The sequence below is a fragment of the Phytophthora sojae genome (genome assembly GCF_000149755.1).
Source record: "Phytophthora sojae unplaced genomic scaffold PHYSOscaffold_5, whole genome shotgun sequence".
Taxonomy (NCBI): Eukaryota; Oomycota; class Peronosporomycetes; order Peronosporales; family Peronosporaceae; genus Phytophthora; species Phytophthora sojae.
The window spans coordinates 2,882,525-2,910,047 of NW_009258119.1; the positions used below are offsets into that span (position 1 = coordinate 2,882,525).

At 51.7% G+C, this 27,523-nt stretch overlaps 11 protein-coding genes and 1 pseudogene across 12 annotated transcripts; 5 read left to right on the forward strand and 7 right to left on the reverse strand.

The window, feature by feature from the left end:
* Nucleotides 1-143: 143 nt before the first annotated feature.
* PHYSODRAFT_259988 (hypothetical protein) lies at nt 144-1,826 on the reverse strand (the record flags this gene model as incomplete). The annotated part of the gene is made up of 4 exons (XM_009530674.1): nt 144-412; nt 483-619; nt 908-1,193; nt 1,712-1,826. The coding sequence occupies 4 exons, from the start codon at nt 1,824-1,826 to the stop codon at nt 144-146; spliced, it is 807 nt and encodes a 268-aa protein (XP_009528969.1).
* An 845-nt stretch (nt 1,827-2,671) lies between these two features.
* Nucleotides 2,672-3,136, forward strand: PHYSODRAFT_407397 (hypothetical protein; the record flags this gene model as incomplete). The annotated part of the gene is made up of 1 exon (XM_009530675.1): nt 2,672-3,136. A coding segment is annotated over one exon (465 nt), but the record flags the coding sequence as incomplete, so codon positions are not given.
* Nucleotides 3,137-4,176: 1,040 nt separating this feature from the next.
* On the reverse strand, nt 4,177-5,517 carry PHYSODRAFT_507059 (hypothetical protein; the record flags this gene model as incomplete). Its single annotated transcript, XM_009531887.1, has 2 exons — nt 4,177-4,793; nt 4,863-5,517. The coding sequence occupies 2 exons, from the start codon at nt 5,515-5,517 to the stop codon at nt 4,177-4,179; spliced, it is 1,272 nt and encodes a 423-aa protein (XP_009530182.1).
* A 5,271-nt stretch (nt 5,518-10,788) lies between these two features.
* On the reverse strand, nt 10,789-11,103 carry PHYSODRAFT_509024 (hypothetical protein; the record flags this gene model as incomplete). The annotated part of the gene is made up of 1 exon (XM_009530676.1): nt 10,789-11,103. A coding segment is annotated over one exon (315 nt), but the record flags the coding sequence as incomplete, so codon positions are not given.
* Nucleotides 11,104-12,029: 926 nt separating this feature from the next.
* Nucleotides 12,030-12,656, reverse strand: PHYSODRAFT_507373 (hypothetical protein; the record flags this gene model as incomplete). Its single annotated transcript, XM_009530677.1, has 1 exon — nt 12,030-12,656. One exon carries the CDS (start codon nt 12,654-12,656, stop codon nt 12,030-12,032), a length of 627 nt encoding a protein of 208 aa, XP_009528972.1.
* Nucleotides 12,657-14,358: 1,702 nt separating this feature from the next.
* PHYSODRAFT_506342 (hypothetical protein) lies at nt 14,359-14,661 on the forward strand (the record flags this gene model as incomplete). The annotated part of the gene is made up of 1 exon (XM_009530678.1): nt 14,359-14,661. A coding segment is annotated over one exon (303 nt), but the record flags the coding sequence as incomplete, so codon positions are not given.
* Nucleotides 14,662-14,871: 210 nt separating this feature from the next.
* PHYSODRAFT_505306 (hypothetical protein) lies at nt 14,872-15,867 on the forward strand (the record flags this gene model as incomplete). Its single annotated transcript, XM_009530679.1, has 2 exons — nt 14,872-15,504; nt 15,640-15,867. The coding sequence occupies 2 exons, from the start codon at nt 14,872-14,874 to the stop codon at nt 15,865-15,867; spliced, it is 861 nt and encodes a 286-aa protein (XP_009528974.1).
* Nucleotides 15,868-16,988: 1,121 nt separating this feature from the next.
* Nucleotides 16,989-17,669, reverse strand: PHYSODRAFT_315664 (hypothetical protein; the record flags this gene model as incomplete). Its single annotated transcript, XM_009530680.1, has 3 exons — nt 16,989-16,991; nt 17,032-17,440; nt 17,617-17,669. 3 exons carry the CDS (start codon nt 17,667-17,669, stop codon nt 16,989-16,991), a joined length of 465 nt encoding a protein of 154 aa, XP_009528975.1.
* A 1,791-nt stretch (nt 17,670-19,460) lies between these two features.
* On the reverse strand, nt 19,461-19,958 carry Avh1b-113 (Avr1b-1 avirulence-like protein; the record flags this gene model as incomplete). The annotated part of the gene is made up of 1 exon (XM_009530681.1): nt 19,461-19,958. One exon carries the CDS (start codon nt 19,956-19,958, stop codon nt 19,461-19,463), a length of 498 nt encoding a protein of 165 aa, XP_009528976.1.
* Nucleotides 19,959-20,745: 787 nt separating this feature from the next.
* On the forward strand, nt 20,746-21,072 carry PHYSODRAFT_505518 (hypothetical protein; the record flags this gene model as incomplete). Its single annotated transcript, XM_009530682.1, has 1 exon — nt 20,746-21,072. The coding sequence occupies one exon, from the start codon at nt 20,746-20,748 to the stop codon at nt 21,070-21,072; it is 327 nt and encodes a 108-aa protein (XP_009528977.1).
* A 2,449-nt stretch (nt 21,073-23,521) lies between these two features.
* On the forward strand, nt 23,522-23,594 carry PHYSODRAFT_t836 (annotated as a pseudogene). The gene has a single exon. The product of its transcript is annotated as a tRNA-OTHER (tRNA).
* A 114-nt stretch (nt 23,595-23,708) lies between these two features.
* Nucleotides 23,709-25,831, reverse strand: PHYSODRAFT_333498 (hypothetical protein; the record flags this gene model as incomplete). The annotated part of the gene is made up of 4 exons (XM_009530683.1): nt 23,709-23,966; nt 24,042-25,207; nt 25,288-25,579; nt 25,742-25,831. 4 exons carry the CDS (start codon nt 25,829-25,831, stop codon nt 23,709-23,711), a joined length of 1,806 nt encoding a protein of 601 aa, XP_009528978.1.
* Between the last annotated feature and the right edge of the window lie 1,692 nt (nt 25,832-27,523).

Sequence of the window (27,523 nt, forward strand, 5' to 3'; positions counted from 1 at the left end):
AATGTACGAGCGCAGCAAGATACTTTCAGTCTGGTGCAGAGCCACCGTGAGGCTTCGAACGTACTCTTCCCGAGACGCAGTCGACCGTGGCTTGACCATGGAATTTCTGGACGAAATCAAGTGGTTGCGAGATGGCAGCGCCTTCAGCGAGCGAGGTCTCGACATGACGTGAACGACTTGCCCTGGATGAGGATTCGCTGGGACCAGAGCACGAACGCGAGTTGCTGCAGCCCTGAGGAGCCCAATCGGTGGGAGATGAGGATCATGCACATGGCCAAGACCAAAAGCTCCAGAGTGCACAGCACCAGCATGTGGAAGATCATGCTGGCCACTGCGTCGAACGTGGCGGTGGTCGCCATAGTGACGAAGAATCGGCGGTTGGGCAGCGAGAAGATGAGTGCCTGGTACAGTCCTGCAGTAGAATCAGACACGTCAGGTAGTGTAGCCAACCAACCGCACAACAGAGCAAACCTCGCACTAACCGTAGAACGGCAACACGAAGATGGTGATGTAGGACCGAAGCAGGACGATTTCAGTCTGATGCAACGCCGACGTGACTTGCCGAACGTATAGCTCCTGCTGACGCGTGAGGTCGCTCTGGGACTCGTACACTTGTCGGCTGTGTATCCGCGAGATTTCACTGTGTTTCGCAAAGGAAGCTGTCAAATGCTCCGTCATAAATGATTCGTCGGATGGCTTCCGGCTCGACCGCTTCGAAGGGACAATATTCGTGAACGCTCGGGTGATAAAGGCTACGGATCCAGAAACTCTTGAATTTGTCGGGACATTCGGCACGCTGCTGTGTCGGAGGCTTCTGGAGGAGAAGCGTCGACCCCCACTTTGTAAAAGTTTCTGGTGTTTCGAGACGTAATCTTCGTGCTGGTAGCCTGGAAATAAGGAGAAGAACCGTGATAGTCGCTTGCGATGCAGCAGCTTGGACACGTTCTCCTGCTGCGCGATGGTTAATGCAGACGTGACCGCCTCATGACCAGGCAATTCCGGGAGTGCTTCAAAGGTTCTGCGGATTTCGTCCGCATTTTGGAGGATGCCTCGACAGTTGAGCAGCATCTGGAGCGTGTTGACCGCGATGACGATGGCGTACGCCTTCAAGGACTTTGCGCTCTGCAGACACATGACCGTGAATAAAATATGGTACAGGTGGCCGACGCTGCACGTGGCGGCGCCCACCAGGTCTGTGGCGGAGTTAGTGTGGTGTAGTGCCCAGGGAGGAAGCGGGCACGTCGGTGTCGGTGAACAAAGGCGCCGAAACGAATGCTGATGGATGCGGATGATGAACTCGACGCAGTTGATGAAACGCGACGCGATTGATGGGGGCGACGCGCGGCAGAGGTCGACGGAAAGTCGACGCGGGTGATGCGCCGCGAGACACAGCGACAGAGTCCAACTCGACGCGTAACCATCCGACGAGTCGACTAGCGCCCCGTCTCTGCAAAACGCGTCGACCCTAATCCCCGCCGACCAAAACCCGCCGAGCAAGACGCGCCAAGCAAAACGCGCCGACCAAAACGCGTCGAGGTAAGATCTTGATTACGCCACGCAAATCAGGTTGAATGACGGCAGTGCAAGCACGACAGAAGTAGGGATAGGCACAGGACGATAGGCTTAGCAAGCAGTAGTACGGAGTAGCCAGTAGCTAGGGCATAGGATAGGGTAAGGACTCAGTCCCGAAATTTCTCTGAACCACAAAGACCTCCCGTCTTCTCCGAGGTTCCAGGGGAACCACCAAGCGCCGGCAAGTAGAGCCGCCTCGATATCGCGGCCCCCCGTCGTTTGCTGGTTCGGGTGCTCACCCCCCACAGACCCATGCTGGATCAAAGGCACGTTAAACGTATACCGTTTAGGTGGGCGCCCGATAACGCGCTGCCTAGGCGAAGGACCGCACTGGCCTGATAACCACCGTGCACAAGACCCCCCTGTAGGCCCTATAACGCCACACAAGCCCCAGGAAACGCCGGTCCGATAACGCCGCACGCCCGACGGAAACGCTGAGGAAACGCCGGCCCGATAACGCCGCACGCCAAAGGCTCGACGCCCCACGACAAGGAACAAGCGTTAACACAAGAACCCCCAACTCCGAAGCCGGCGAAGACTTGGGCCTGTATGTCGAAGATACGCCACTCCAACAACCGGGAATAATTTGCTCGGCGCGACCGCTATCCAGACGGGCCGAGTTTGTGCGAGATCGCATTCGCGAGATTTCTGCGAGGGCGCTACTCCTCATTAGTCCGTTTCGCAACGGCAAGATCCATAGCGAAGGGTCTCCTGCCGCCAGCAGGCAGGAGACCTCACTTCGAGAAAATGCCGCTAAGCAACAAACAAGTTAAAATCTGCTGTCATCGACCCGGCTTGTCGCTCCGTCGAAGTCCGGCAAGCCGTCCAACTCCCGCTTCCTCAAGCTGCATCGTGCCACCGCACTATTTGGGGCTTTCTCTACTAGGTTGCGCATTCAGGGGAGAGGGCCACCATATTTGCAACATTGTAGCCTTCCACGAAGGTTATTATGATGGAAGCAGGCGACGTTGAAGACTACAACAGCGTGGGTGAGGAAGAAGAGCTCCGAGCCGATGAGATCGCGCAAGTGCGAGCTGTTTTGGGTAGTCTGGGAAGTCTGGAGAAGACAATCAACGATCTATAGCGAGACCAAGGTCTCATGCTCGACTCCGTCACGAAGTTGGCAAATCGCACCGAGCACCGGCAACAGGACAACTACAAGGAGATCAGGGCAAACCAGGAGCTGCTGCAGCAAGTGATCGAGCAGCTTCAAGAATATGCGCACCAAAATGAAACCCGACAAAGTACACAGGAAGCTGTTATCACGCATCTCCAGTCGGAGGTGGCTACCTTGCGGCAACAAGTGCACCTGCTATCGGCCAACACGACCAGCACGGGGCAGCAAGCAGCAAGTCCTGCAGTCACGATGCCAGCCGCAAGTTCTGCAACTCCTGTAGTCACGGGCATGGACGAGAATTCAGGTGCGGAGTGGGACGTCTTTGGGCGTATGCCTCCCAACACGCCGGTCTACGATAGAAAAGAGCTGGAGACACGACTAGCGACTTGCATCCGACTACATGAAGCTCCAATTTACAGCGGTGAAACAAGTGAGGATATTGAAGTCTATGTCCTCAATATGATCAAGTGGTACGCAGCGTTCGGCCTATATTTTCAACAGGAGCAGGTCGATTATCGCGTCGGAGAACTTATGATGAACCACACCCAAGGGAAAGCAAAGGACTGGTTTCTCCGGGAATATCACGGCGAACAGCGCTGGAGCCACATCATCCGCAAGATGAAGCAACGGTTCGTGACACGCTCCCACCAAGAAGATTTGGTGGCTCAATTATTTAGCTGCGCGCAAGGCAATCGTTCGTTGGACACGTACAACGATGAATTTCGCCGGCTAGCACGCACGGCAGGCGTCCCTGAGTACATCAAGATACTTCGATACAAACAGGGACTATCGTCTGTGCAACTGCTGCATCTTCTCAAGACGAAGTCGTTCGACACGCTAGACGAGCTAATTGAAGCCCCGCGCACGCTGAACCCACGCGAAGCCGCTCGATCGAATGATAAAAGCAGCAAAAGCAGCAAGTCCTTCCCTCCAAAGCAGGATAAGAACATGGACGCAGCAAAGTGCACGTCGTCGTGGTGCACGGAGAAGGGGCATACTAAAGAGCGCTGCTGGATGCTACACCCCGAGCTGAAGCCGAAATGGCTCAAAGACAACAACAAGAACAAGGGCAAAGGTGCTGCGGCTGTATCCAAAACAAGCGCTGCATGCGAGGAAAAGAAGCTGTGGTCTGTTCTCAGCATGATCCAGAGCGACATTGCGAAGCTCAAGGGGGATTTAAACTAGCTGGCCTTAGGGATGGCGTCCTAAGGCCAAACACAGCCACTATTAGCCGCGAGAATTGGGTCTTCGACCCTGGTACGGAGGCTAATTCGTTCTACTTCCAGCGGCGTACCGAGGAGAAGCCGCTACCAGCAACGTATTTGATAAAAAACGTTAGCTGCGTTCGTGAAGACGAGATTCAGATTGCGAAGACATTCTTTGACGAAGGTGCTGACTTTTGTGGAGTTTCAATGTAGTACAGTCAAACCTGTTTATATGAGGCCCTGTTGGTGACCATCTACTACAATCACTCATATAAAATGGACTCAGTTAAAACAATTATGTGGTGCACGTAAAGAAATCGTGCATAGTTTGCTGCCGCTTGCCTTCACCGTAGTCTCTCGAACCAAAGCGGTCACGGTCTGTAAAGATCTTCGTTCTCTATCAGTCTGCTCTCCGCATTGCAGCAGAAATGCAGCCAGCTCCATGCAGTGTCTCAGAGCAATGGCAGGTTGAACTGCGGGTTCCTGTTCCTCCTCTTCCTCCTGCTCGTCCTGCGAAACTGCATCACTTCCTGCCGCTTCGTCCACTAGCACATCTGGCTCGTGCACAGGAACGTCTTCGTCCACTGCCAGATACTCACTAGCGCTAACAGCGCCCTCCCACCTCGATAGCATCTCCGTTAACTCCTCCATCTCGTTGCCGGATACCTCCTCAATGTAATCCGTGTCAGCACGGGTCCTTCCTAGCATCTTTCCTCCCAAAATGCGAGTCTTGACCCAGCAATTTGTAATTGTCGTTGGCGTCACACCCGCCCAAGCATCAATGGAGAATTGGACAGCTTCCAGTACGTTGAGCTTGCGTGTAATGTTAGCTTCAAGTGCATCCAAACACCACCGCACAAAATACTTTCGGTACCGAGCCTTGAACGACCGGATAATACCTGAATAAAAAAACACCGTAATAGAGTTGGTTAGTTTAGGCTACACCACAATATAGATAAAATATTTACCTGCATCCAGCGGCTGTACGGCGGATGTCATGTTAGGAGGGAGGAAGTGAGCAGTCACATGAGTCAGGTTTCGTAGAATCTTGTGGCATGAAGCATTGTCGACTAGAAGTAGGACCTTGCGATTGGCGGCCGCCATTCTCATGTTGAAGAGGTGCAGCCATTCGTCAAAAATGACGGATGTCATCCAGGCGTTCTTGGAGGACTTGTACAATATACGTTTACCTTTAATCGCCGCTCCCTTTTTAAAGCACCTCGGGTTCTTGGCCGTACCGATGATTATTGGGTCGAGCTTGTCGGAGCCAGTCGCGTTGCAGCAGAAGGCCAAAGTCAAACGTTGCTTTTCCTTTTTCTTGCCCTTGCGAATAGTCGTAGCTAGCGTTCGATTAGGCGCTAAGCGATAGAAAAGCGCCGTTTCGTCGAAGTTGAACACATTTTCGGGTGTAAACTGCGCCACCAACTCTTGTAGCTCTAGCCTCGCATCTCGCACTTCATCAGCTTCTACAGCGCCACCTTCGCCGTGTAGCGTATGGGAGCGGATCTCATTGCGCTTCTTAAAGCTTTGAAGCCAGCCGTTGCTTAGCCGGAGCTGCGTGGCATTGATGCCTAAGCGCTCCGCCAGCTCATGCGCTTTCAGCAGGAGCACGTCGTCCGCCATCGCCGTTTTAGCTTCGTTCTGAAAGAAAAATTCCCTCAGTTCCCGCTCGAACTGAGGGAATTTTACTCGGCGCCGCTTGGTCGCACTCAGATCGACGTGGCTGAAGTAGGAAGAAGGCAGGTTGCGCAGTCGGGTGAGTGTGGCACGGCTGACCCGGGCCTTGAAAGTTGCGTAGATCCACTCGGCGAGCATGGGGTTGTTCATGCCAGGATTCTGCTTGAGCTTTAGGTGCACTTGGAGCTTTTGTTCTAGCGTCAGACAGGTGCGAGGAGACATGGCGAGCGAAGAAGGCTTGCGGTAGGCGTTGAGTGTTGAGCAGTGGTGCTTTGAAGAGTGTGTGGCCGTGAGCAGTGTGAATCAAATAAACAGGTGAGACCTAATTTGGTCCTCAAAAATGTGATTCATATACCTTGTATGCATATAAACAGAGATCATACAAAAACTAAGTGAAATATTTGGTAGCGACAAAGCCTGCATCAAATAAACGGCATGGCTCCAATAGAGAGGATCATATAAACAGGTTTGACTGTATGCGGAGAAAATGGACTGGGGTCAGTACGAAAAAAATGGGGTCGATGGAGCTGACCTACGCAAACGGCAAGACGGAATCGATTAGAAATCAAACGATCAAGCTGACAGTCTTGGTCGACAATATCCCAGGTTATACAGCGGACTTCCAGCTCTGTCACATTCCTAACCAGTGCGAATTGATGCTGGGCGTACCCTGGAAGCGCGCGCGGAATCCTGTTATCGACTGGGAGACAGATCGCGTGTATACAAAGGAGGAGTTCGTCAAAGAAGTCCTCAAGCAGTCATCACCGAAGAGCGAGCACGTGGGTAGAAGCTATCACTACTGCAGACGATTCGGGATGACGAAGGTAATTAATTTCAAGAAAGCTGACAAGCTCGTGCGGCAGAAAGACGTGGAGTTCATCGCACTCATCCCACCCGAGACAATTAACGCACTCTACCAGGAAGTCCTAAATGAGCAAGCTGGGAGTAGCGGGGCAGCTCACGGAGTCAGCAAGAAACAAACCGACAAAGCTCAGCGGCAGCAGACGACGGATATGGACAGCTTCAAAGATAATCCAGGCTATGGACTTCTAAAAGAGTTTGTTCCAACCATTTTCCGTGATGAACTTCCTGTCGGCCCGCCTCAGCATGGTGAGCACGAGATGGAGGTAATCGACCCGCAACGAGCGATTTATACTGCGCAATGGCGGCTGAGTCCTGATCAAGAACGTGGGCTGCGCGAGTGGACGAAAGTAATGCTGAGAGCAGAGCTGATTCGACCGAGCAAGTCTCCTCACGCGGCCCCAACGTTTTGCATCAAGAAACCGGTTGGGTGGCGCATAGTTCATGATTACAGGGCTATGAACGCGAGAACAGTCCGACAATCGACATCGATGCCGCGCAAGGACGTCATTCTCGACCGCATGAGTGGGGCGTACTGGTACAGTTGTTTCGATTTGCTCTCGGGGTATTATCAAATTCGGATGCGTCCGAAGGATATTCCGTTCACAGCATTTCAAACGCCTGACGGCCTGTTCGAGTATCTCGCAGTGCCCATGGGACTCAGTAATGCGCCTGCAACCTTTAACCGCATTGTCCAAGGGATCTTTGAGGACATGCGAGACTTCGTGGCCACGTATTTTGACGATTTGTACGTGTTTACCAAGGAGCCAGACCTGGCGTCACATCTCGCTGCAGTTCGAAAGGTGTTCGAGCGCTGTCGAGACAAGAAACTCTACCTCAAACTCGCGAAGTCGACGCTGTGCTCCGACGAAATACCGTGCCTCGGCGATTTTGTCGGTCGACGTGGAGTTAGGATTGACCCCGACAAAGTTCGCGTGATTCGGAGCTGGCCACGCCCAAAGACAGCCAAAGAATTGCAGTCTTTCCTGGGCACGACCGTGTATGTCCAGAGATTCTGCAAGGACTACTCGGAAATTAATGTTCCATTGTTTAACATGATCAAAAGCAAGGAGAAAAGACACCTTGTATGGTCGGCGGAGAGCGTGCGTCCGGGCATTTGAACAGCTCAAGGTTGCTCTCAGCGAAACACCAGTGCTCGCGTTGCCAGATTTTAGCAAGTCTTTCTACTTGAGGACGGATGCGTCGCGGTTCGCAGTGGGCGGAGTTCTATATCAAATGCAGAGAAGGGCTCCTGAAGAGAAGGAGGTCGAGCAGCCGATCGCGTTCTGCGGAAGAAAAATGAAGGCTGCAGAACTCAATTATCCCACTCACGAACAGGAAATGCTGGCCATTATCCACTGCCTAAACATTTGGAGAGTGTATCTCGTGGATGGAGGCTGCACCGTCGAAACGGATCACCACTCGCTTGAGCGGGTGCTGACCCAGAAAAAGATTAATCGACGGATATGCCGCTGGTACGATCTGCTAGCCGAGTTCAACTTACGTTTTAAGTATATCCCTGGATCGACCAATATCGTAGCGGACGCACTCAGTCGTCGTCCGGATTTCGAGGTCGACTTTGAGCAGCAGAAGCAGAAGCAGATGCATGCTGTATCACGTCTCAAGCCCCTCACGCTCTTAACGTTGATTCGGCGGTCGCAACGCCGAGCGGGGTGGACAGACGCAGCTCTCAACGAAATAAGCTCGGAGAAGTTGAGGTACGACCAGGAACAAATGCTGGTATATCACTACAAACCTGACGGATCTCGGCGAATTGCGATTCCAGCTGATGACATTGAAATGCGCAATACTATTCTCTGGGAGTACCACGATGTTGCTACGGCGGGACATCCTGGGGTAGAGAAAACGATCGCAGAGATCCACGCTAGATATTACTGGAAGCGGATGCACAAGACTGTACGTGCGTACATTGCAACCTGTGAGTCGTGCCAGCGCAACAAGCGGCGCCCCGGAAAATCTCCTGGGCTCTTGCATCCTCTAGAAATTCCAACGCGGAGATGGGCATCAATCGGCATGGACTTTATTACGGGGCTTCCAGCTACAATAACACAGCAAGACACTATTCTCGTTGTCGTCGATCGACTCACGAAAAGAGCGCATTTTATCCCGACAACATCAACAATTACGACTGAAGAGCTAGCTGCGTTGTTTGTGGAGCAGTACGTGCGATTACATGGGCTTCCTGTGGATATCGTATCTGACAGGGATCCAAAATTTACGTCTAAGTTCTGGAGTGCATGTGCCAAGATCCTGAGAAAAAAGCTGAAGATGGCGTCAGCTCACCATCAGCGGACGGATGGACAAGTTGAACGACTCAATGCTGTGCTAGCTACTTACCTGCGTCACTATGTGAGCGGCTTCCAGAACGACTGGGACAAGCACCTAGCTCTGGGAGAGTTCGCTTACAACAGTCAATATCATGCTACAATCCAGATGAGTCCATTCCGTGCTGACTTGGGCTATGAACCTCGCCTACCTGCTGATTTGCACCTGCCAGACAAGCTTCCAGCGACAGCGACCAAATTTGTGGCAGCCCAGCAAGAGATTCTGCGAGATTTACAAGCTAAAGCGCGGCGAGGGGCAGAAAAAATGAAATTGCTGTACGACAGAGGTCGACGGGAGCAGAAGTTTGAAGTCGGTGAAATGGTGCTGATCTCAACTCAAAATCTGACTCCTGCGAATATTGGGGCAGTCCGAAGAAAATGTGCGGCTCGGTGGATTGGACCATACGAGGTCATCGAAGTTCACCATGACGGATCGGCGTACAAGCTCAATTTGCCCAACGAATTGAGCTTGCACCCCGTGTTTCACACCATGGTCCTGAAAAAATTCCTGAAGGACAAATCCGGTGTCAGTCGCGACACGACCCTTCCACCTGTACGACTTAAGGATGGTTCCGAAGGCCATTTGATCGAGGCCATCATGGGCCATCGCATCTCGAAGAAAGGTGTCGAAGAGTATCAGTGCAAGTGGGTAGTCCGAGACGATGACATCACGTGGGAGCCGACAGAAAATCTGCTCTCGGTGCCAGGATTGATCAGAGAATTCCATCGAAGAGCCAACAATCTGCCAAGCCGAGCATCAGCAAGACTCAAGAACAAGAAACAACAACAAGTACAACATCAAGTGACATGCATTCAGAGTTACTTCAATTCAGCAGAACGTCCTCTCTGAGGGAGGTCGTGTGGCGGAGTTAGTCCGTTTCGCAACGGCAAGATCCATGGCGAAGGGTCTCCTGCCGCCAGCGGGAAGGAGACCTCACTTCGAGAAAATACCGCTAAGCAACAAACAAGTTAAAATCTGCTGTCATCGACCCGGCTTGTCGCTCCGTCGAAGTCCGGCAAGCCGTCCAACTCCCGCTTCCTCAAGCTGCATCGTGCCACCGCACTATTTGGGGCTTTCTCTACTAGGTCGCTCATTCAGGGGAGAGGGCCACCATATTTGCAACAAGGTCCATCTCCTCTCTCACCACCAGCCACAGCAGGTACCGCAGGAAGAGCTTCAATACTGGGAGAAGCAGTGACAACCGCAGTTGCTGAGTCGACTGAACGGCCATGAAGACGGCCGTGAAGATCGGGTAGATGAGGATCGGCGCCAGGTCCATCGCCAGCCACCGGTCCAGTCGCTGGAGACGCACGCGGTTCTCGGGTGTCTGCAAGAACCGATAGTTGATCAAGCGGCTGATGGCTGCCATGGGTCCGGTTGGAGCGAACTGCGTGAAGGGGACAGGGAAAATGTCTGCAATGACCGCGATAGCTGCGTTGGTCGCCAGGGCCACGCCTGCGAGAGCCAAGCTCGTACCCGAAATGAATCGCCACGATCGAGCTGTGAGATGGGACAAGCACGAGACTTTGGTCGTGATCAAGGTCAGCGTGACAGTCGTCGCATCAGGAAGTTGCGGATCTGGAAGTGCAGCGAGCCGAAGAAGCCCGTGGCGGGGTCTGCGAGCGGGATGCTCTCGATCACCACGTTGGCCACTAAGCAGCCGGTCGGCGTCAAGAGCAGAATTGCAGCCACGTGCCAGCACGACGTTTGCTGTCGGAAGCGGTGGAACGCGTCCAACTTGGCCACGGTGTACTCTCCAGGCAGGCGGCCGGCGAACACTCGGAGCCATTGAGCCACAGGCTTGAAGACTCGGAACACGGGGTGGATTGGTCGTAGAGAGGGCTGAATATCTGAGGGCGCTGGTGAGACAGCAACCATGACAGTGTGACTTGAGGTGAGGTCAATTGATGGTGCTGCAGGGTGTAGACACAAAATAAAAAGCTAGGTTTAACTAAGGCATGAGAACCCAAAGACGTTCTAAACATTAGTGTGTAGGATCAATTTCTTGTATTATACTGATCCTAAGCGATAGATGAGGCCGTTCCCGTAGTGAGCGAGTGGGAATCCGAGGATCACGAGACTGAGGATCACGAACTTTGCCTGGACGAGGACGCGCTGCGAGTGTAGCACGAACGCGAGTTGGTGCAGAGCAGAAATCCCCAGTCGACGTTGGATCAACGCCACGTAGAAGCTAAGAAACACGATCTCAATGCCGCACAGCAACAGTAGACGTTGCGAGGTCTTGCCAATGTCAGCGATACTCGAAATGGAGACGAGCGCGGCGAAGTACGGATGGTTTGGGAGCTCGAGGATGTACAGGAGATAGATAACTATATCGAGAATATACAACTTTGTCAATGAAATCCCACGAAAAACTACAAGAATTCGTGAAACTCACCATAGAACGAGGTCGCGAATATTGTGATGTAGGAGCGAAGGAGGATCATTTCGGTCTGGTGGAGCGTGGAAGCCACGCGCTGGACGTACACTTCTCGAGCGATAGTTGACTGCGGTTCACTCGAGGGGACATTCGTAGACTCCAATGTGTCGATGAATTGCACCAAAAGCTGGTTTTGGGGGCTAGAAGCATCCAACGAAATTGTATGCCGTTGACTTGATGTATTGTTGTCACTCGCTGGGAGAACCTGCACCAGTCCGCTGCCCTGTATGGACCACGAACCAGATAGTGTCTTTGAATCAGATCGGCTGCGGCCTCCGTCCTGCTGAATTCGCTTGAGAGACGTGATACTCAGCCTCTTGACGTGGGCCAGCGACGGCAAGCTGAGGGACGAGCTGCCGCGGACGCGTTTACTGTGTCTGTGTACGAACGCCTTGCCGTGGTATCCTGGATACGTCGACAGCAATGCGGACGGCTGGTGCGCGTGCAGTTTAGCGGCCACGTCGCTCTCATTAGCAAAGCGCATAGCGTTGTACGCGGTATTCTCCGTGAGACTATCAAGATATTCCCCTGTAAGTTGCTGCTTGACGTGCTCGATGGCTGCCGCGCCCTTCATAATATAGTAACATTTGGCCGACGTTGAAGAGTGCCACCACCGCTAAGGTTTGTATCGACTTGGCGTTCTGGAGGATGACGTCCGTGAAGAGGATGTGGTACAGGTGACCGGCACAGCAAGTGATGACGTGCACGAGGTCTCCGTCGCTCCTCGAGACCAGCCAGAACCAGCGTCTCAAGGCCAGATTAATCACCGGAAGCAGTAGCGATAACCAGAGCTGTTCTTCCGGGGGCAGACTCATAAACAAGGCCGTGAAAATCGGGTACACAAAGATTGGCAGCATTTCCATCCCGAGTCGATAGTCCACTTGGCTGCTTTTCGCTCGAAATTCGGGCAATTCGGGACCCCCATGGGGATGGAAGGCGTGAAGTGCGCGAATGGAACGGGGTGAACCCCCGTAGAGAGCGAAATGATGGCGTTCGTACTGATAGCGATAAGTCCTTGGATCACCCCAAAGGCGGCCACCAACTTCCACGAACCCGTGGAGAAGTCTGGGACGCAATCTTTCTTGACCAACGCGGGGAACATGGTCTGGATGACGCTCGCCAAGAAGTGGCGGATCTGGAACGCGATCGAGTGTCGGAAGCCCGTGGCTGGGTCAGCTAATGGGATGGATTCGAGCAGCAAATTGGCCAAAAGACACGGCGCCGGTGTGAGGATCAGGATAACAATCACCTTCCAGCGCGGAGTTTCGAGCCGAAATCGCTCGAACACGTCCAGTTTACTCGCCGTGTATTGGCCGGGAAGACGCGTCCAGAGGAAGCACAAACATCGAGCTGCTGAGCCGAGCCGCGTACCAAGCTGATTTAGTGGAGATTCATCGAGGGGTTTAGAGTCGGGGGAAGTTGTCGCGACGACAACCATGGCGAGATGCCAACCATACGCACAGAGTGGACTGGCCAATTCGTAGTAGCCCCTCGATTTAGAGCGAGCTATCCTCAAATGCGACTAAGTTGACAAGGGTTTTCGTTGTTCAAGACACGGACTTGACTATTATTTTAAAAATACTCTTATTTAGTGGTAATGCTGTTTACTCGAATGAACGAAAGCGGAGGATGATGTCGTTGCCGTTGTGCGTAAGTGGGAAGCCGAGGATCACGATGGTCACATATAATTTGGCTTGGACTGGAACTCTTTGTGACCACAGCACAAACGCGAGTTGGTAGATCCCCGATACTCCTAGTCGACGTCGAATCAGCGCAAGGTAGATGGCAAAAAAGACGCTCTCCATGGCGCAAGTAACAGAAGGCGGTGGATCGTTGTGTCCAAGGCTTCGGGGGTCGTCAAGTAGGCGAAAGTGGCGAAAAAGTGCCGATTCTTGAGGTGAAAGACCGCCTGCAAGTAGACCACTACATATAGATGGTACGTCAGAGTAAACGCAACAAAGGAAGGCATTGATACGTTCTTACCGTAGAATAGCGTCATGGAAATGCTGCCGTAGGAGCGGAGCAGAACCATCTCGGACTGGTGAAAAGTGGAGGCAACCGCATGAATTACAGCTTCTTTCCTCGCGGATTGCCCTTCTTCACGCCTCCAGGCGCTAGGATCGCTCTTGGATCGCGGGGGCTTCACGACAGAGGAGCGAGGCTTTAGGTGAATCACCCGGTCGGACTTTGGTCTGGTTGGCTTAATTCCATCGCCATTCCACGGCATAATTCGTGCCATTGACGCTCGTTGCACTGCGATAACTGTGGGAGCTCCAACGTTACTGCGAGGGCCTCGCTTTGTAGCATTCTTAGGCGCGTTGTAGACGTAGACCGCGTTATACATGGAGGCAGCTCGTAGCAGTTCTCTGTGTAACTCCATGAACTCAGCACCTCGATACCCGAGATACGTCGACAACAACTGCGAAGGAGTTCGCCAGTGCAAGTTCTGGGCGATACGCAGCTCCTGAGCGAAAGTTAACGCTGTCTGTAAGTTGTCCGTGTCAGCTTCCTCCTCCTCCTTCGCTATAATCCTCTCACTAGTTTCGTTAATTTTCTTGGCGTCAGCCAGGATGTATCTGCAGTTGAAGAGCATCTGCGCCGTGTTGAATAGTGCGACGACGGCCATCGTTTCGTACGACTTTGAGTTCTGCAGGATCATGGCCGTGAAGAGCACGTGGTACAAATGGCCCACACAGCACGTGATGACCCCAACGAGGTCGTCGTCGTTCTTGGCAACGGACCAACTGCGAGTTTGAGTACGGGGAGCAACAGAGAGACCCAGATCTGCTGCGAAGGCGTGAGTACCAGAGGTCGGAAAAAAATAGTGCAATACAATAAATAATCAGTTTTTCAATATTAATTTTTATTATTGGGCTAGAGTAGTCCCCGTACAATATTAAATTGGCCCAATTACTGACAATAAATTCCATAGAAGTGCCTTGGCTGGACTCCTATAGTTTTTGTACAAAGCTTCCTATTGATGGCGTCATCTCCAGCCTCCGATGACATCAAAAACAGCGTTAACCACACCGCATTTCGCCCAAGGCAAATGACTGGCTTGGAGACGTGCTCCAACCAACTCCGCAGCCTGCAAATACGGCTCCACTGGCAGTTCGTATCTCCATTTCCACAGGATAGCAATGGTCGCCAACAAGCAACTCGCCGCCTTCTTCTACACCTCGCGTGGCCAAGGCCTCTTCAGCTGCAACTTATGTAACAGCGTGCGCAAACAGTTGGCTGGGTCAGGTTACTCCAATCTGGTGGCACACCTGGCATCGAAGCACGCTGGCTACGAGGCAACGTACGCATCGCTCCAGGCCAGCTCGGACCGACCTCTTCAAGCGTTCGGCTTCGTCGCAGAGGAAGCCAGCCATCTCTTCCAATGGGTCCGTTGGATCATCGAACGCAACATGCGCGTCCACGAAGTCGAAGATGCACTAACTCGGGCCATTAGCAAGCTCCGACCTGTGACCGCCAAGGCCGTCAAGAAGTGCATGGAGGAGGTCGCAATTGAAGTCGGCGAGAAGCTGGGGAAAGAGATGGGAACGCTCTTCGCCCTGATGTTTGACGGCTGGACCCACGCTGGCATTCACTATGTTGCTCTCTACGCCGTCTACGAGACAGCTTGTAAGCTGCGCATACCGCTACTTGGTATGTCTCTCCTTGAAGATGGCGATCAGACGTCAGACGCCCACATCAAGCTGTTCAAGAACATCCTGGATGTGTACGACATGACCAGCGACATGGTGGGGTTTCTGGTGGGGGACGACTGCGCAACTAAGCAGTCCATTGTAACCAAGATGGGTATCCCCCTCGTCGGCTGCGCCAGTCATCGTTTCAACCTGGCTGTGAACAAGTTCACGGAGCCGTATGGCGACTTACTGGACGAAGTCAACAGCCTTATGGTGGAACTTCGTCATGAAAACAACCGTGCCGAGCTGAAGAAGTACACCGATCTCGTCCCTATCAAGCGGAACGTCACGCGTTGGTCCTCGACGTTTACAATGGTGGAGAGGTACATTCGTATTCGCGCAGAGATCAAGACGGTCAACGCCGTGGAGGAAATGGTCCCAACCGGCGGGAAGCACCGGAAGTTGGTCGCGCTATTTGAGCACCTCAAGAAGTTCGAGAGCGTCTGTAAGCGGCTTCAGCGCGAGGACACCGATATGGGAGAGGTACGCCTGATGTTCGACTCCCTCATCGCGGAGTACCCTGTCCTGTCAGATCATCTGAAGTCGACCGCCAAGATCGTCCATACGCCTGCATTCGAATCGGGTGTTGTCAAGGTCATCTCTAGCACGGCTCTATCGTCCGCGGAGACAGCGGCTTTGGGGCGGTTCGAGCAGGCACAACCCACAGGAAAGAAGCGCAAGGAGCGGGAAGAAGACTACGCGACTATGTTGCTCCTAGGCAAGGGAAAGAAGAGGAAACAAGCGCCAAGTACCACACGCTACATGCCGCTCGTGAAAATGGTTCCTCCGAGGTCAAACACAGTCGAGCGGCTTTTCTCTCAGTGCAAGCTGGTATTGACACCGCACCGTCGATCTATGCTTCCGGCCAACTTCGAGCAGCTGGCGTTTCTCCGGGTCAACCGCGGCATGTGGGACGTTTCCACAGTAGCCCGAGTTAGCAAGCAGCAGGGTAGCTAAACTAGCAGAGGCATTGATAGTGGGGAGCGTTCTAGCTACATAACTCAATAAGACCATCCCTAACATTGAAGTTTACACTCCTCATATATTTAGAATTTTTTGAAATTATGGCACGACACTAATGCTGTATTTTCAATCCAAGTCAAATCGTAGTTATGTAACCAATTATGTCCGCTTTTCAACGCAGGTATTCCCAGCCTCGACAGAGGCATATTGATGAAGAAGATGCATTTCATATCGAGCGTATGCCTATCTTGACCTGTATCCCCCTATAAAAAGATATGGTCGGCCCGAAATAAATAATTATAGATCAATTCTCGTTTATCTTCAACTTACCTTTGATGAGGGTAAAAATATACTGCTTGAAATACTTCTACAACAGCTAGCCAATTAGTACGCACTTCAACACACGTCTACCTTAGATTCTTGGCTTACTAGTAGCTAGCTATGCACTTGGGAAAAACAAAGATGCCGAAGAAGGGCAAGAGGCTCAAGCAAATTGCCGCTGTCGCGGCAGCTAAGCGGGCACGCGACCGGCAGGCACGCCACCAAGCTCTTCCAGCCCCTCTTGAAGTTCTCCGACAAGAATCGCTGTCGACGCCATGGTGCTGTCCACGTCCAGCCGTGGACGAGAGTGATACGACTTCGTTAGAAGACAACTCATCCGACTTCGGCGAAGGTCCCAATCTCTGCACAGTAGACGCGACCTACGCGAAAAAAACTAATCCAGCAGGTGCCGCTTATTATTTTGTTGGCTGGGTGGGCTATGCGGAGCTAACATGGCAGCCCGCAGTTGACCTGCCTCAAGCTCTCATCAGTGAGTTTGAACGTGCTGAGCTTGGTGTAAGCTGGCCGGTCGATTACCGAGCGGTGATTCCAATTGGGGTTCCTACCGGCATCAGTGGCAGGGGTAGACTTGCCAGGCGCACCATATAAATTGCAATATAAATTGCGGGAATTTTTATTATTGTTTGCTAAGAAATTGCAGTGTTTATTAGTGCTTCGTGTCAGGTGCAATCCAATATGATACTGTATTGGCGGACCTCTGGTGAGTACCGTGAAGACGGCAGTAAATACTGGATAAACAAGGATCGGGAGAGTCTCCATTCCGAGCCATTGGTTCACTTTATCGCTTAGAGCGTGGAATTCGGGGTTGTCAGGTACGAGGTGGAAGAAGATGAAGCGGCCGCTGATGGCCATGGGGAGAATGACTGTGAACTGGCTGAAAGGGACGGGAAATGCTCCAAAGGCGAGCGAAATGACGACATTGGTGCCCAAACAGATCACAGTCTGGAAGAGCGTGTACACTGCAATCGCTCGCATTGAAATCATGGGGAAATCGGGGACGCAGTTCAACTTGAGCAGCACTGGGGCGATACTACTGCAGACCGAGACCAATCCCATGCGCAACTGGAAGAAGCCCGACCTCCAAAACCCAGTGGACGGGTCATTTAAAGGGATGCACTCCAGTAGCAGATTTATGCTTAGCCATAGCACCGGAGCCAGGATAAGGATGGATAGTACGCGTACGAATGAGGTTTCTAGACGGAATCGCTCGAACGCGTCCAGCTTGCTGACGGAGGACTGGCCTGGTAATCGACCAGCAAAGTGGCCGATTTGCCGTAAAACGCTTGCACAACCGGCAGCAACACGCAGTCTTGTTAGCGGAGGATTCACGAGCGAAGGCGCTATTGCAGTCATGCGCTTCCGTGTCGACTGGTACAGTATAATTTGATGAGGCTACGATACGAGAGAGTGAAAAAATAGCCTGGATCAGTCTTGAGGTTGATCGTTAAGTACATTGTCTCGCTATTTGTAGTTGTTGTTGTAGGTTCACTTAGCAGGATGCGAGGGGAGAATGATGCCGTTGCCTGTGTGAACCAGTGGGTAGGTCAAAATGTCGACCGTCAGCTGGAGAGTTTTAGCTGGATCGAGTTCTCTTTGCGGTCTGAGAACGAAGGCGAGCTGATAAATAGCTGACACCCCTAGATGGCGGGTGGCAATAACAAGCTGGATGCCCAAGAAGACGATCTCCATCCCACATAGCAGTAAAAACCTCGTAACGGAGATCCGAACGACCTCAACGGAGGCAATAGCAGCTTGAGTGGCGTTCTCGAAATGTGTTATGTGAATTCTTAGCGAATTGTAAAATGATTCATGCTTGGGTAAAGTTAGGGTTGATACTTTCTTGAAGGAGCTTCATGCCGTTAGCGCACAATGTTTAGTGACAACAATGTACCTCACTGAAAACTTGCGCGCTTGATGCGTGTCCTGTTCTTCATTACCCACTTACTTCAAAAGTTATCCGTTAATCCGTCTTTTGACTCCAAAACATGAAGGTGAAAATGAACGGGTTTTGCCGCATCTAATAACTGTTCATCGAAGACTATGTAAGCGTCTGCCGACGGGGCCGCCGATTATTTTTTCGGTGCTCTTTAGAATTTGCTGTAGAATGGGTTATTTACTCTTCAAGCGGGACCTAGTGTCCAGGTCCATCATATCGTAGCTGTTTGCCGCACCTCGCATCTCCACTCTCATTTCAATCGGTGCCGGGCCGCCAGTGACGCCTCCTTGTCGCTTTTCTTCAGGTATGGTATCTCGTCGCCCCACCATCGTTACGAAGGAGTAGTTGCTTAAGTGACCATAATGCCCCTCAATAAAAAAAATCGTTACGAAGGATGCAACGAAGTCAGTGATCAAAGCATTATTTCACCGTATTTCCAGATTTGTTGCGGCATGGGTCTCTTGTCCAGTAATCGTCACATTCTTACACGCGAACACAAATCGTCGTAGTAAATACTGAGAGCATCTCCACCGGTGCTGAGTAAAACTAAAAGCAAATTGCCCTCAGATCCGTGCCTACGGCACAACCGTGCTAAAGACAGTGCGCAGCCCCACCGGCCATTGAGACTCGCAGCGAGCGCGTTAAAGCTCTTTCGGCGCCAGCAATGGGGACGGCGAGTCCTAGCTGTATAGCCCTATAAAGATGAAAACGGTCCCGGCAGCCCATTGAGGAAGACCCAGGGATGACGTAGCAAGGGCGACACTGCGGTCTGTGACCCTTGCGCTGCTTAGAACCCTTGACTTGGACCTACTACTGGCTGGTCGACATTTACTCAACCTTTTACTCAAAGCCTCCTCCGTTGGCAAACTTGTGCAAAAATTTGATCTGCGTAAAAATGGAGCAATTTGCTCAGCACTTACTCAAACCGGTGGAGCTGCACAAAACTAAAACTATTATCAAATATTGACAGAAAAGGGGTAAAATTTAGTTTTACTCACGACCGGTGGAGATGCTCTGAATACTACGTTCACTAACAGTATTGCCAATAAAGTTGTCGGCGGAGGTGAGAAAGATAGCTCTATAGCCTACTACGAGTATGTAGTTTGCACGGATAACAGAAGCCCGCATCGAGGGTAGCCCCTGCACGTAACCTTCAATAAGTCTGTGTAATACCACCAACGTGGTAAATAAAGTTGTTGTACTGGTGTGTGCTGGCTGCTGCAATTTGGTCGGCAAAATCTCAAGCCCAAGGAAAAGTTATGGCGGCGCTATATGCTGGGTCCACAAAGCTTCACGAAGGCGAGGGTGCTTACACAGTGGGGTTGAGCGAGTGGTGCTGGCGCAGGTACTGCACTGCGTACAGCTTCCAGGTCTGCCACAAGTCGCTCTCCCGGGAGAGACTGGGGTACTTCTTCAGGTTGTTAGCAACAACGGTCGGGTTCATCTTAGCCTGCTTCCAGAGGTCGATTGTTACTGTCGGGTTCGACTTAGCCTGCTTCCAGAGGTCGATTGTTACTTTGGCGCTCGGTAGGCTGTTGATCTCCTTCCAGATCGCAGAATCGATCTTGCTCAGTTTGGCCACCGTTTGAGCCTTAGCGGCCGCCGGGTTCGCCAGAAGGTCATCAATCTTCTGCAATTGAGGTCCTCGCTCTTCGTGCGCTTCTTGCTTCCTCAGGAATCTGGGAGTATCGCCGACCACGCCAGGGGAGGTCATCGTCGAGCGCGTGGTCTGCTCCGACGTTGATGCCGCATCGCAGCTAGCGAGGAGACTGGCCATGGCCGCGAGGATGACGAAGCTCAGGCGCATAGTGAAGCCTGGGTAGTTGGTTGGTGGCTTGAGGCTTGGAGCGCGAGTTGTAAAGTGAGAGTCGATGGGGGCTGAGCGCACTGAAGCTCCCTTCTCCTGTGGAGAGACGGCTGCGCAGGGCGAGAGGCAGAGTCACATCCTCAAGCCATCTCCTACACGATACGATGACCCCAACCCCAAGGATTAATCGCTGGCTCTAATAGGTATCCCAATTCTCATAGCCTGATTATTTTCTGCTCGAAAGAAGAGCAGGCCAAGTCGTGGAAAGTACGCAAGCAGAAAACAAACGATGCCCGCACTACACTTAACAGGTACTGACAGGGAAAAAGTGCTGGAGCCGATCGCAAGTAACCAAAGCCGTGTCTCGAGTAGTTAGTTTGTAGTACGTGCGCCCCGACTCCGTTCATACGACGAAGTAGTTTCTCCTCATGATCCCAAGTCAAACCGAAGACTCCTCCTATACGTACAGTACAGTAATATCAGAGAATAACCATCATCATGGTTCCACCATCGTTGAACGCACGATTACTGTACTTAAGTGTCTCGAGATTTGAATTCATCGTGTTCCCAGCTGGAGATGACCTCTCATCAACTCTATTTCTTGTCTTTTGATTGGTCAAAATAGTTTAGTTCACAACGTGACAACTGGAGAATTACCCCGTCTCCTCCTCCAGCTGCCAGAGCTGGAGGAGGAGCTGCCAGAGCTGGAGAAGGAGAAAGTAGCTGGAGATTGAGGCAGTTCAGCCGCACACACAATGAACGAAGAGGAAGCTGTACTGGTTGCTACATGCTCAGCTGCCGCACAGCTAAGGAACAGATTCGTACCGTGACCTCACTGCACTTTGAGCCCATGCTACAGTCAGCCGCGTATGCAAGTTGGTTTGAAGACAATCTTCGCTGCACCAAGCCAACTTTCCTACGTATTGCCGGTTTACTACGAGATCAAGGTGTTCTGTTTGCTGCTGCCAAAGTACGGCAGCATAGCTTTGAAAAGAAAGTTGCAGCCGTGTCAAAACGAGCCCGCAGCAGGGCATCAGCTGCTGCAGTCGTCCACGCAAAGGAGGGTTGCTTCGTAGCGATAGACGTTTCACCAGTATTGGCCTTCTTCTTCTGATTCCCAACGCGGCGATGTGAGTCTTGGTTGCGGGCTGACGCAGCTACAACTCCGAGCGCAAAAAGCTGGCTGGGTGTCTCTGAATGCGGCAGCGCCAGCGAGGAAGTGCGGGCATCCAGCTCCGTTTGAGTAGTGGCCGGTGTCGCATACACAGTCTGGGCAAGAGCAACATCAGAGGCAGGTATGTCCAAACTGGTAGCAGCCAGCACGAGGTCGCCACTGGCTGACGGGAACGGAGGCGCAGCTCTCGGAGCGTCATCGGCAGCTTGGTCCATCTTGCCACGCGTCCGGTGTCTCTGGCACAGTGTTCCCGGCCGACGAAGAACAGCAAAGTAAGGAGAAGGAGAGCGAGTCGCACTGTGATTGGCTAATTTTACCTAGATGCGCTCTGTTGTAGCGAACAAGCTGGAGATGGAGATGCACCAACTCCCTGCAGATATCCATCTCCAGCCGTACATAGGCTTAATGCTGTATTACACATTGGTGTCCAGGCTGGCTACCGCATCGCCCCTGTCCCAAGCGAAGTTTTGTCCTAAGCGAATTTCTGTATTGACCAATGAGAGAGTCATATTATCGACATATGTTTGATGCAAAACTGCTGTGCCAAGCACGCTAATCATAGACGGATAGCGAGCACATTGACCGAAGAACATGTCATGATTCGCATCAACGCACCACAAGGTATTCAAATATACAAGGAAGCTCGAGCATAAGGCAAATGACTTTTATTGCACAATATATGCAGACGGGCGCGTCGCCGAGCACATATTTTGAGTCGGATGATCTAGTCTATTTACTAAATTTTAGAATCTAATCATTTGGCCATGAAGCTAACCCTAACGATTAGAACGTACATTGAGGTTCGCTTAGGACAGGGGCGATGCGTATGTGAAGCCACATCGGGTAGTATGGAGCACCTGTACTGAGCACGATTGGTACTCGAGTTGCGTAGTTGAATACTACTGGTAGTAGTACTTGGAAATCATACACCGGTAAAAAGAAGGGTGCGCGTATTGAGAGGGGCTGTAGTGGGAGGGTTGTAGCCTACAGCAGCACATCTCGTGGGCCACATCCAGTGCATGCATCTTGGGGTGTCGCAGGCTGTGCAACGCAAAGTCGAGCCGGTAAGATGGCATTTGGGCTGTGCATTGTAATTTAACTGAACTGTTATTAAAATTTACTGTACAGTAGTTACGATACGAAAACGCTCAACCAAAATAACTAGACAAGTGTGTATCCCCAGGCCGTGGACCACGGTTATTTATGCTTCACCAACAGGGTAGTCGAATTTGGACTCCGCGACCATAACCAAGCATACAACCAAGTTGTCCAAGCAGATATTACTACACTCCACGACAAAAAGATATGGACACCACCAAAAGTGGCTGTAACTTCGTCATTTTTTATCGTTTTAAGGTGCGGTTTGGACTAGAGTTGCAGAACACGCTGATAAAAATCTGCACGCTGCTAACACGCGCGCTTTTGCGCTTCTTCAGGTAGCTCACATACAAATCACTGGTTCTGCCCAGATGACAAAACTTATGGACAGCTAATCCCCATACAAAATCCTATATTAACCAAAACCCCTTACAAATGATACGACTTGGACTTTGTATGGGGCGACAAAGGAACCAGCCTCACGGCGATACTCGCGACGTTAGACAAAGATCTGATGGCATTATCGTGTACTAGAAGGTGTGTTTAGTAACCAGTAATAAATACATCGACCATCGCACAAAACTGAGCAAGTAGTAAGCGACTGAAATTTCGAGTGGTGGCTACCATGTATTATCTGATGATTTGCGAGGCACGTTCAGTTGCATCCTAGTTAGTGCCAATTTGTAGCTCTGTATGCTGTTATCTCTTCGAGATACGATTGTCTTCTCCATTCTAAACTGTTGGTCGATGATATATGGCTCAGTACTAAGGTAGAGTGGATAAATCATGGGTTCCTTTGTCGCCCCATACCGTCAAAATTCCAACGGGGTTGGACTGCTTCCAACCAAAACCGGTCTAGCAACGGTACTAGGTTTTTTGTTCAGCTGATATTTAACCTCACGACCACCGATTGGATTCTCGGCCAACAGTCCAGAAGCTTCCAGGTTAGTGCTGCGAGTCGTGCAACACTGCTTGTGCTACCTGTGCTGACTGTGCTGCTGTTGTCTCTGCGTGTACACAGGCGCTGCTGGCCGCTGGGCCGTGTGTGCTGCTGGGCCGCTTGCTGCTGGGCAGTCTGCGCTGCTGGGCTGCGTGTGCTGCTGGGCCGTGTGTGTGCTGCTGGGCCGCTTGCTGCTGGGCAGTCTGCGCTGCTGGGCTGCGTGTGCTGCTGGGCCGTGTGTGTGCTGCTGGGCCGTGTGTTGGGTTGCGCCGGTGGGCTCTCGTGGCGTGTGGCTCAAGTGACCGAGGGTTTGGACGAGTATGGTGCTGTTGATGGATGCGACTTACCCGCACCCATGGAGCTCGTGAGGTAGAGCTCCAGGCCTTCGGGCCTGGAGGATCGGGTTCAAACCCCGACATGGGCATCGAGTATTATGTGTTTTTGCTTTCTTTTTGGACAGGTCGGCTAAGAGAGTGCGTGCTACTCCTGTTGTACGTATTGTGTATCTTATTGACTGGTTAGTGTGCTGCGTGTGCATTTAGGTGAAGCGCAGGAATGACGGAAGGGCAGAATTGGGTGTCGGGTCGACGACTTCGCCTTCATAGTAGCGCTCGCGAAACTGGTCAAGGAGGACGGAAAGGTGGCCTGCTTTGTGAAGCGCACGCATGACTTTGACGACCGAGCCAACGGCTACAGCCTGTGAGCCTTGTGCAGCCAAGTAGTCAAGGGTCTTCTTCTCGGCTTCGACTCCAACAGCGTGGACCTCCGCCTTGTACGCTGGCGAGGCCGGATCCAGCTTGAACCCAGAAGATAAGCAGAGCATCATGAATGCAACTACGTGTCATGACTCGTGAAGGATGGCTTTGCTAACTGTTGTTGATTCGTACGTGCGTGGTACAGCAGTGAACCATTCGAACCACACTGTCGATAGCGCTTTGGAGGCACGTTTGCGCGCGCGCTTTGGCTGCGACTGCTCAACGTCTTCGTGCTGCTGCTCGGTAGTGTTTGTTTTCTTGTCAATGGATTCTGCGTTCGCCCCCAAAACAGCCAGCCTTTCCTCTACGCGTGTTTGGCAGAGCAATAGCTCGTCAAGCTGCTGCGACAGCTTTTCGAGAACACGGATCATGTTTTGAGAGGACTCGGCCGCTGTTTCTTGTTTCTCTTCTGCAGGTGGATTGAACGCAGCTCGGGGGGTGATCGACCATGCCAACAGCTCGGAGGCCTGTATGTTGAGGACACCAAGGGCTTCATGAATGCGACGGACGTACGGGCTATCCAAGCGATGGCGTTCCATCTCGGGGAAGTGAATGATCAAGGTCGCCATCAACACTTCGAGCACCTGAGGATCCAAGTTCCAAGACACTGTCGGGAAACCAGTGACAGCAGCGAAGAGGAGATCCTGCAGCTTCTCCACGCGCGCTCGGACGGCTCCGTCCAGGGCGGTAAGGTCTGGAAGTCGGGCGCCCGCTTGCGGGTTCCACCCGCTCAATTGGCGCGCAACTTGTTGATCTTCGTGTGTTGTGTTCAGCATGTAGGAAAACACCTTGCTCACGCGCGACATATTCGAGCCCCCGCGTTCAACAACCCAGTTCGGGCTAATGCGACTGTCGGCGTTGGCGTGCATGGCCCCACCTCTTCTGAAGGAGTGCGAGGTAAGTCCCTTCGTGAGTCCACTCTCCTTTGCTGCTGGCAGTCCACTAACCGTGACTAATAGTCTATTGATATAAGCTTGGGCACCAGGGGCCGAGTTGGCTCGACGTGGCTGTGGAGTCTTGCATGTAGGTGCTTCCGCAAGCTCGCGGTCTAGCTGCGCAATCAGCCCCAGCTCGCCATCGTCGTTTTGGTTGTTGGACGCGGACAGCGCAAGTACGGCAGCAAATTGCGGGAAGATGCGAGTTCCTGGAGCGGGTTGAAGGGCGAGAGCGACAGCTAGCACGTGTAACGGGCACGTGAAGGGATCGTTAGGATCCTTAAACGGGGAGATTCCCAGTTGCGAAGCAGTCTTCACACGCTTAAAGCGGAGAAATATCATACCGCCTAGCATATACGCACAGAATTGTCAGCATAATTCGTGGGGTTAATTAATACAAAAATTCAAAATCCTGCACGATTCGTACCGGGGTATACACACAGCTGCGCTTTCTCCAATTGCTCAGCCTCAGAACCACGACCGTAGAGGTACCACATCAACGCCACTAGCGCCGCATCCAGGTAGTCGGAGTTGGCGGAAGCGTGCATGTAGAGAGCCGAGATGATAGTCTTTATATCTTTCTTAGTACATGGTGGCGCTTGTTTCGTGACACCTTGCTCCGGCCTCTTTTCACAGTACCGATCTAGAGTTGATAGCATCTTTTGCAGCTTCTTAGCTACACATTGGCCCTGTTGCGGGTACAGATCCGCCAGCCAGTTCTTAACATTGCCAAAATAAGATAGCACAGTGTTCTTGGACAGAGCTACTCCTTGTCTTCCTACTTTTTTCACTAAGAACCACCCATACTTATCCAGAATGACAAACAAACTCTTACCTGTGCTGTCCTTAGAAATACGATCATGCACTTATGTGAGCGTCACCTCCTTCTTCGCAAGGAAGTCTTCGAAGGACTTCACAGCCGTCGCTCTGCGTCTCTGGCTGTTCGCAGGAACTAGCGATACCACCGACATGCCTGTGTGCGTCGGAACGCAGAATGGAGTCGGAGATGAGCTGGCAGGGGTTGGAAATCTATAAATAATTATTCTATTTGTAGTTCACTTGATATTTGTATGGCATACTCGATATCAAATCGCGTTTCCAACCAGATATTGTTGGAATGTTCGGATCAGCGGTTGGCAGTCATTCCCTCGATTTAATTGGTCGGAATTTTAAGCAACGGTAGTGTCTATTGGTTGTAAATGCTATGAATCGCAGATGACACACTCCTATTGGCCGGAAGCACCATACAAACTTTAAGGTATTTTTCAGGGGTTAGAATCGCAGCGATATGCTACCATACAAAGTCCAAGTCGTATCATTTCTAAGGGGTTTTGGTTAATATAGGATTTTGTATGGACATTAGCTGTCCATAAGTTTTGTCCCCTGGGCAGAACCAGTGATTTGTATGTGAGCTACCTGAAGAAGCGCAAAAGCGCGCGTGTTAGCAGCGTGCAGATTTTTATCAGCGTGTTCTGCAACTCTAGTCCAAACCGCACCTTAAAACGATAAAAAATGACGAAGTTACAGCCACTTTTGGTGGTGTCCATATCTTTTTGTCGTGGAGTGTATATTTGGGGTTTTCAAAGTAGCGATTTTTTGGACAGATCTTTTGCAATGGATTTGGAAAAGATCAGACCAAAAATCAGACAAACGATGAGCCTCCGGAGGCTCATCATTCGTCTGATTTTTTGCCGAGCTTATTTTTTGGTGACGGCCAAAAGTCATCCATAGAGCGACACCAAGACGCCGCTTGAAGCCGACGCAGAGCAGCAGGCCGGGCGCCGCGCACACCAACATGATGCCAAAGACGCCGTGTTGGCGCGCAGTGCCTTGGTCAGCTGCTAGCTGCTGCTCGGTTTACGAGCGGAGGCTTCAAGCTGTTGCTCCGGTTGCGAGCATTGGTCTCCAGCTTGAAGGACCAAGAGCAAATCCTTAGGTCATAGCAAAACCGAACAACAACGTCGCGATACGACGCTGGGATGGTCAAAACATCTGACCCATCCTTTGCAAAAGATCTGTTCAAAAAATCGCTCCTTTGAAACCCCCTATTGGTTATAACCAACCGTATTAATAGCTAGCAAAACGGCATGTCCTCTAATCAGTTCATTAACTACTTTTTCTCGGCGCCATGGTGTCCTCTACAGTAGTTGTCGTCATCTTGTAGTGAAGGCAAATCACTGCAATTTTGTGAGACCGGGGTGCCAACAAACACCTTTTAGGGTGAAAACGAAACGAGATGCGGCGCCAGCAAAATCAAACGGGCTCCAGCAAAGAGAAACCGCGGTTTTGGGGCGCCAGCAAACAGATTTGCGGGCGCCGGCAAAATGGATTTGATTTTGATACAAAGCCAGGGGTCGATCCCTGGACTTTAACCATACAGAAAAGGCGGCCCGTTCACAGGTCCATGATACACTGTAACTATCTCCGAGCCCCAGTGAATTACGGCGATTCCATAATACATATATTGTGCCTTGCACGCTTTCTGTCCAAACAACGACGTAATTCGTTGTTTTAGCAAATCACGGTGATTAGCCCATCATTGAGTTAGGAGGCTAACTCGTCGATTTAAGATAGAATAGCTGCTAAGACAACGAGTTAACGTTGAGTTATGCTCACTTTCGTTGAATGGCTGGAGTAAATCCGACAATACTACGGCCCTGACA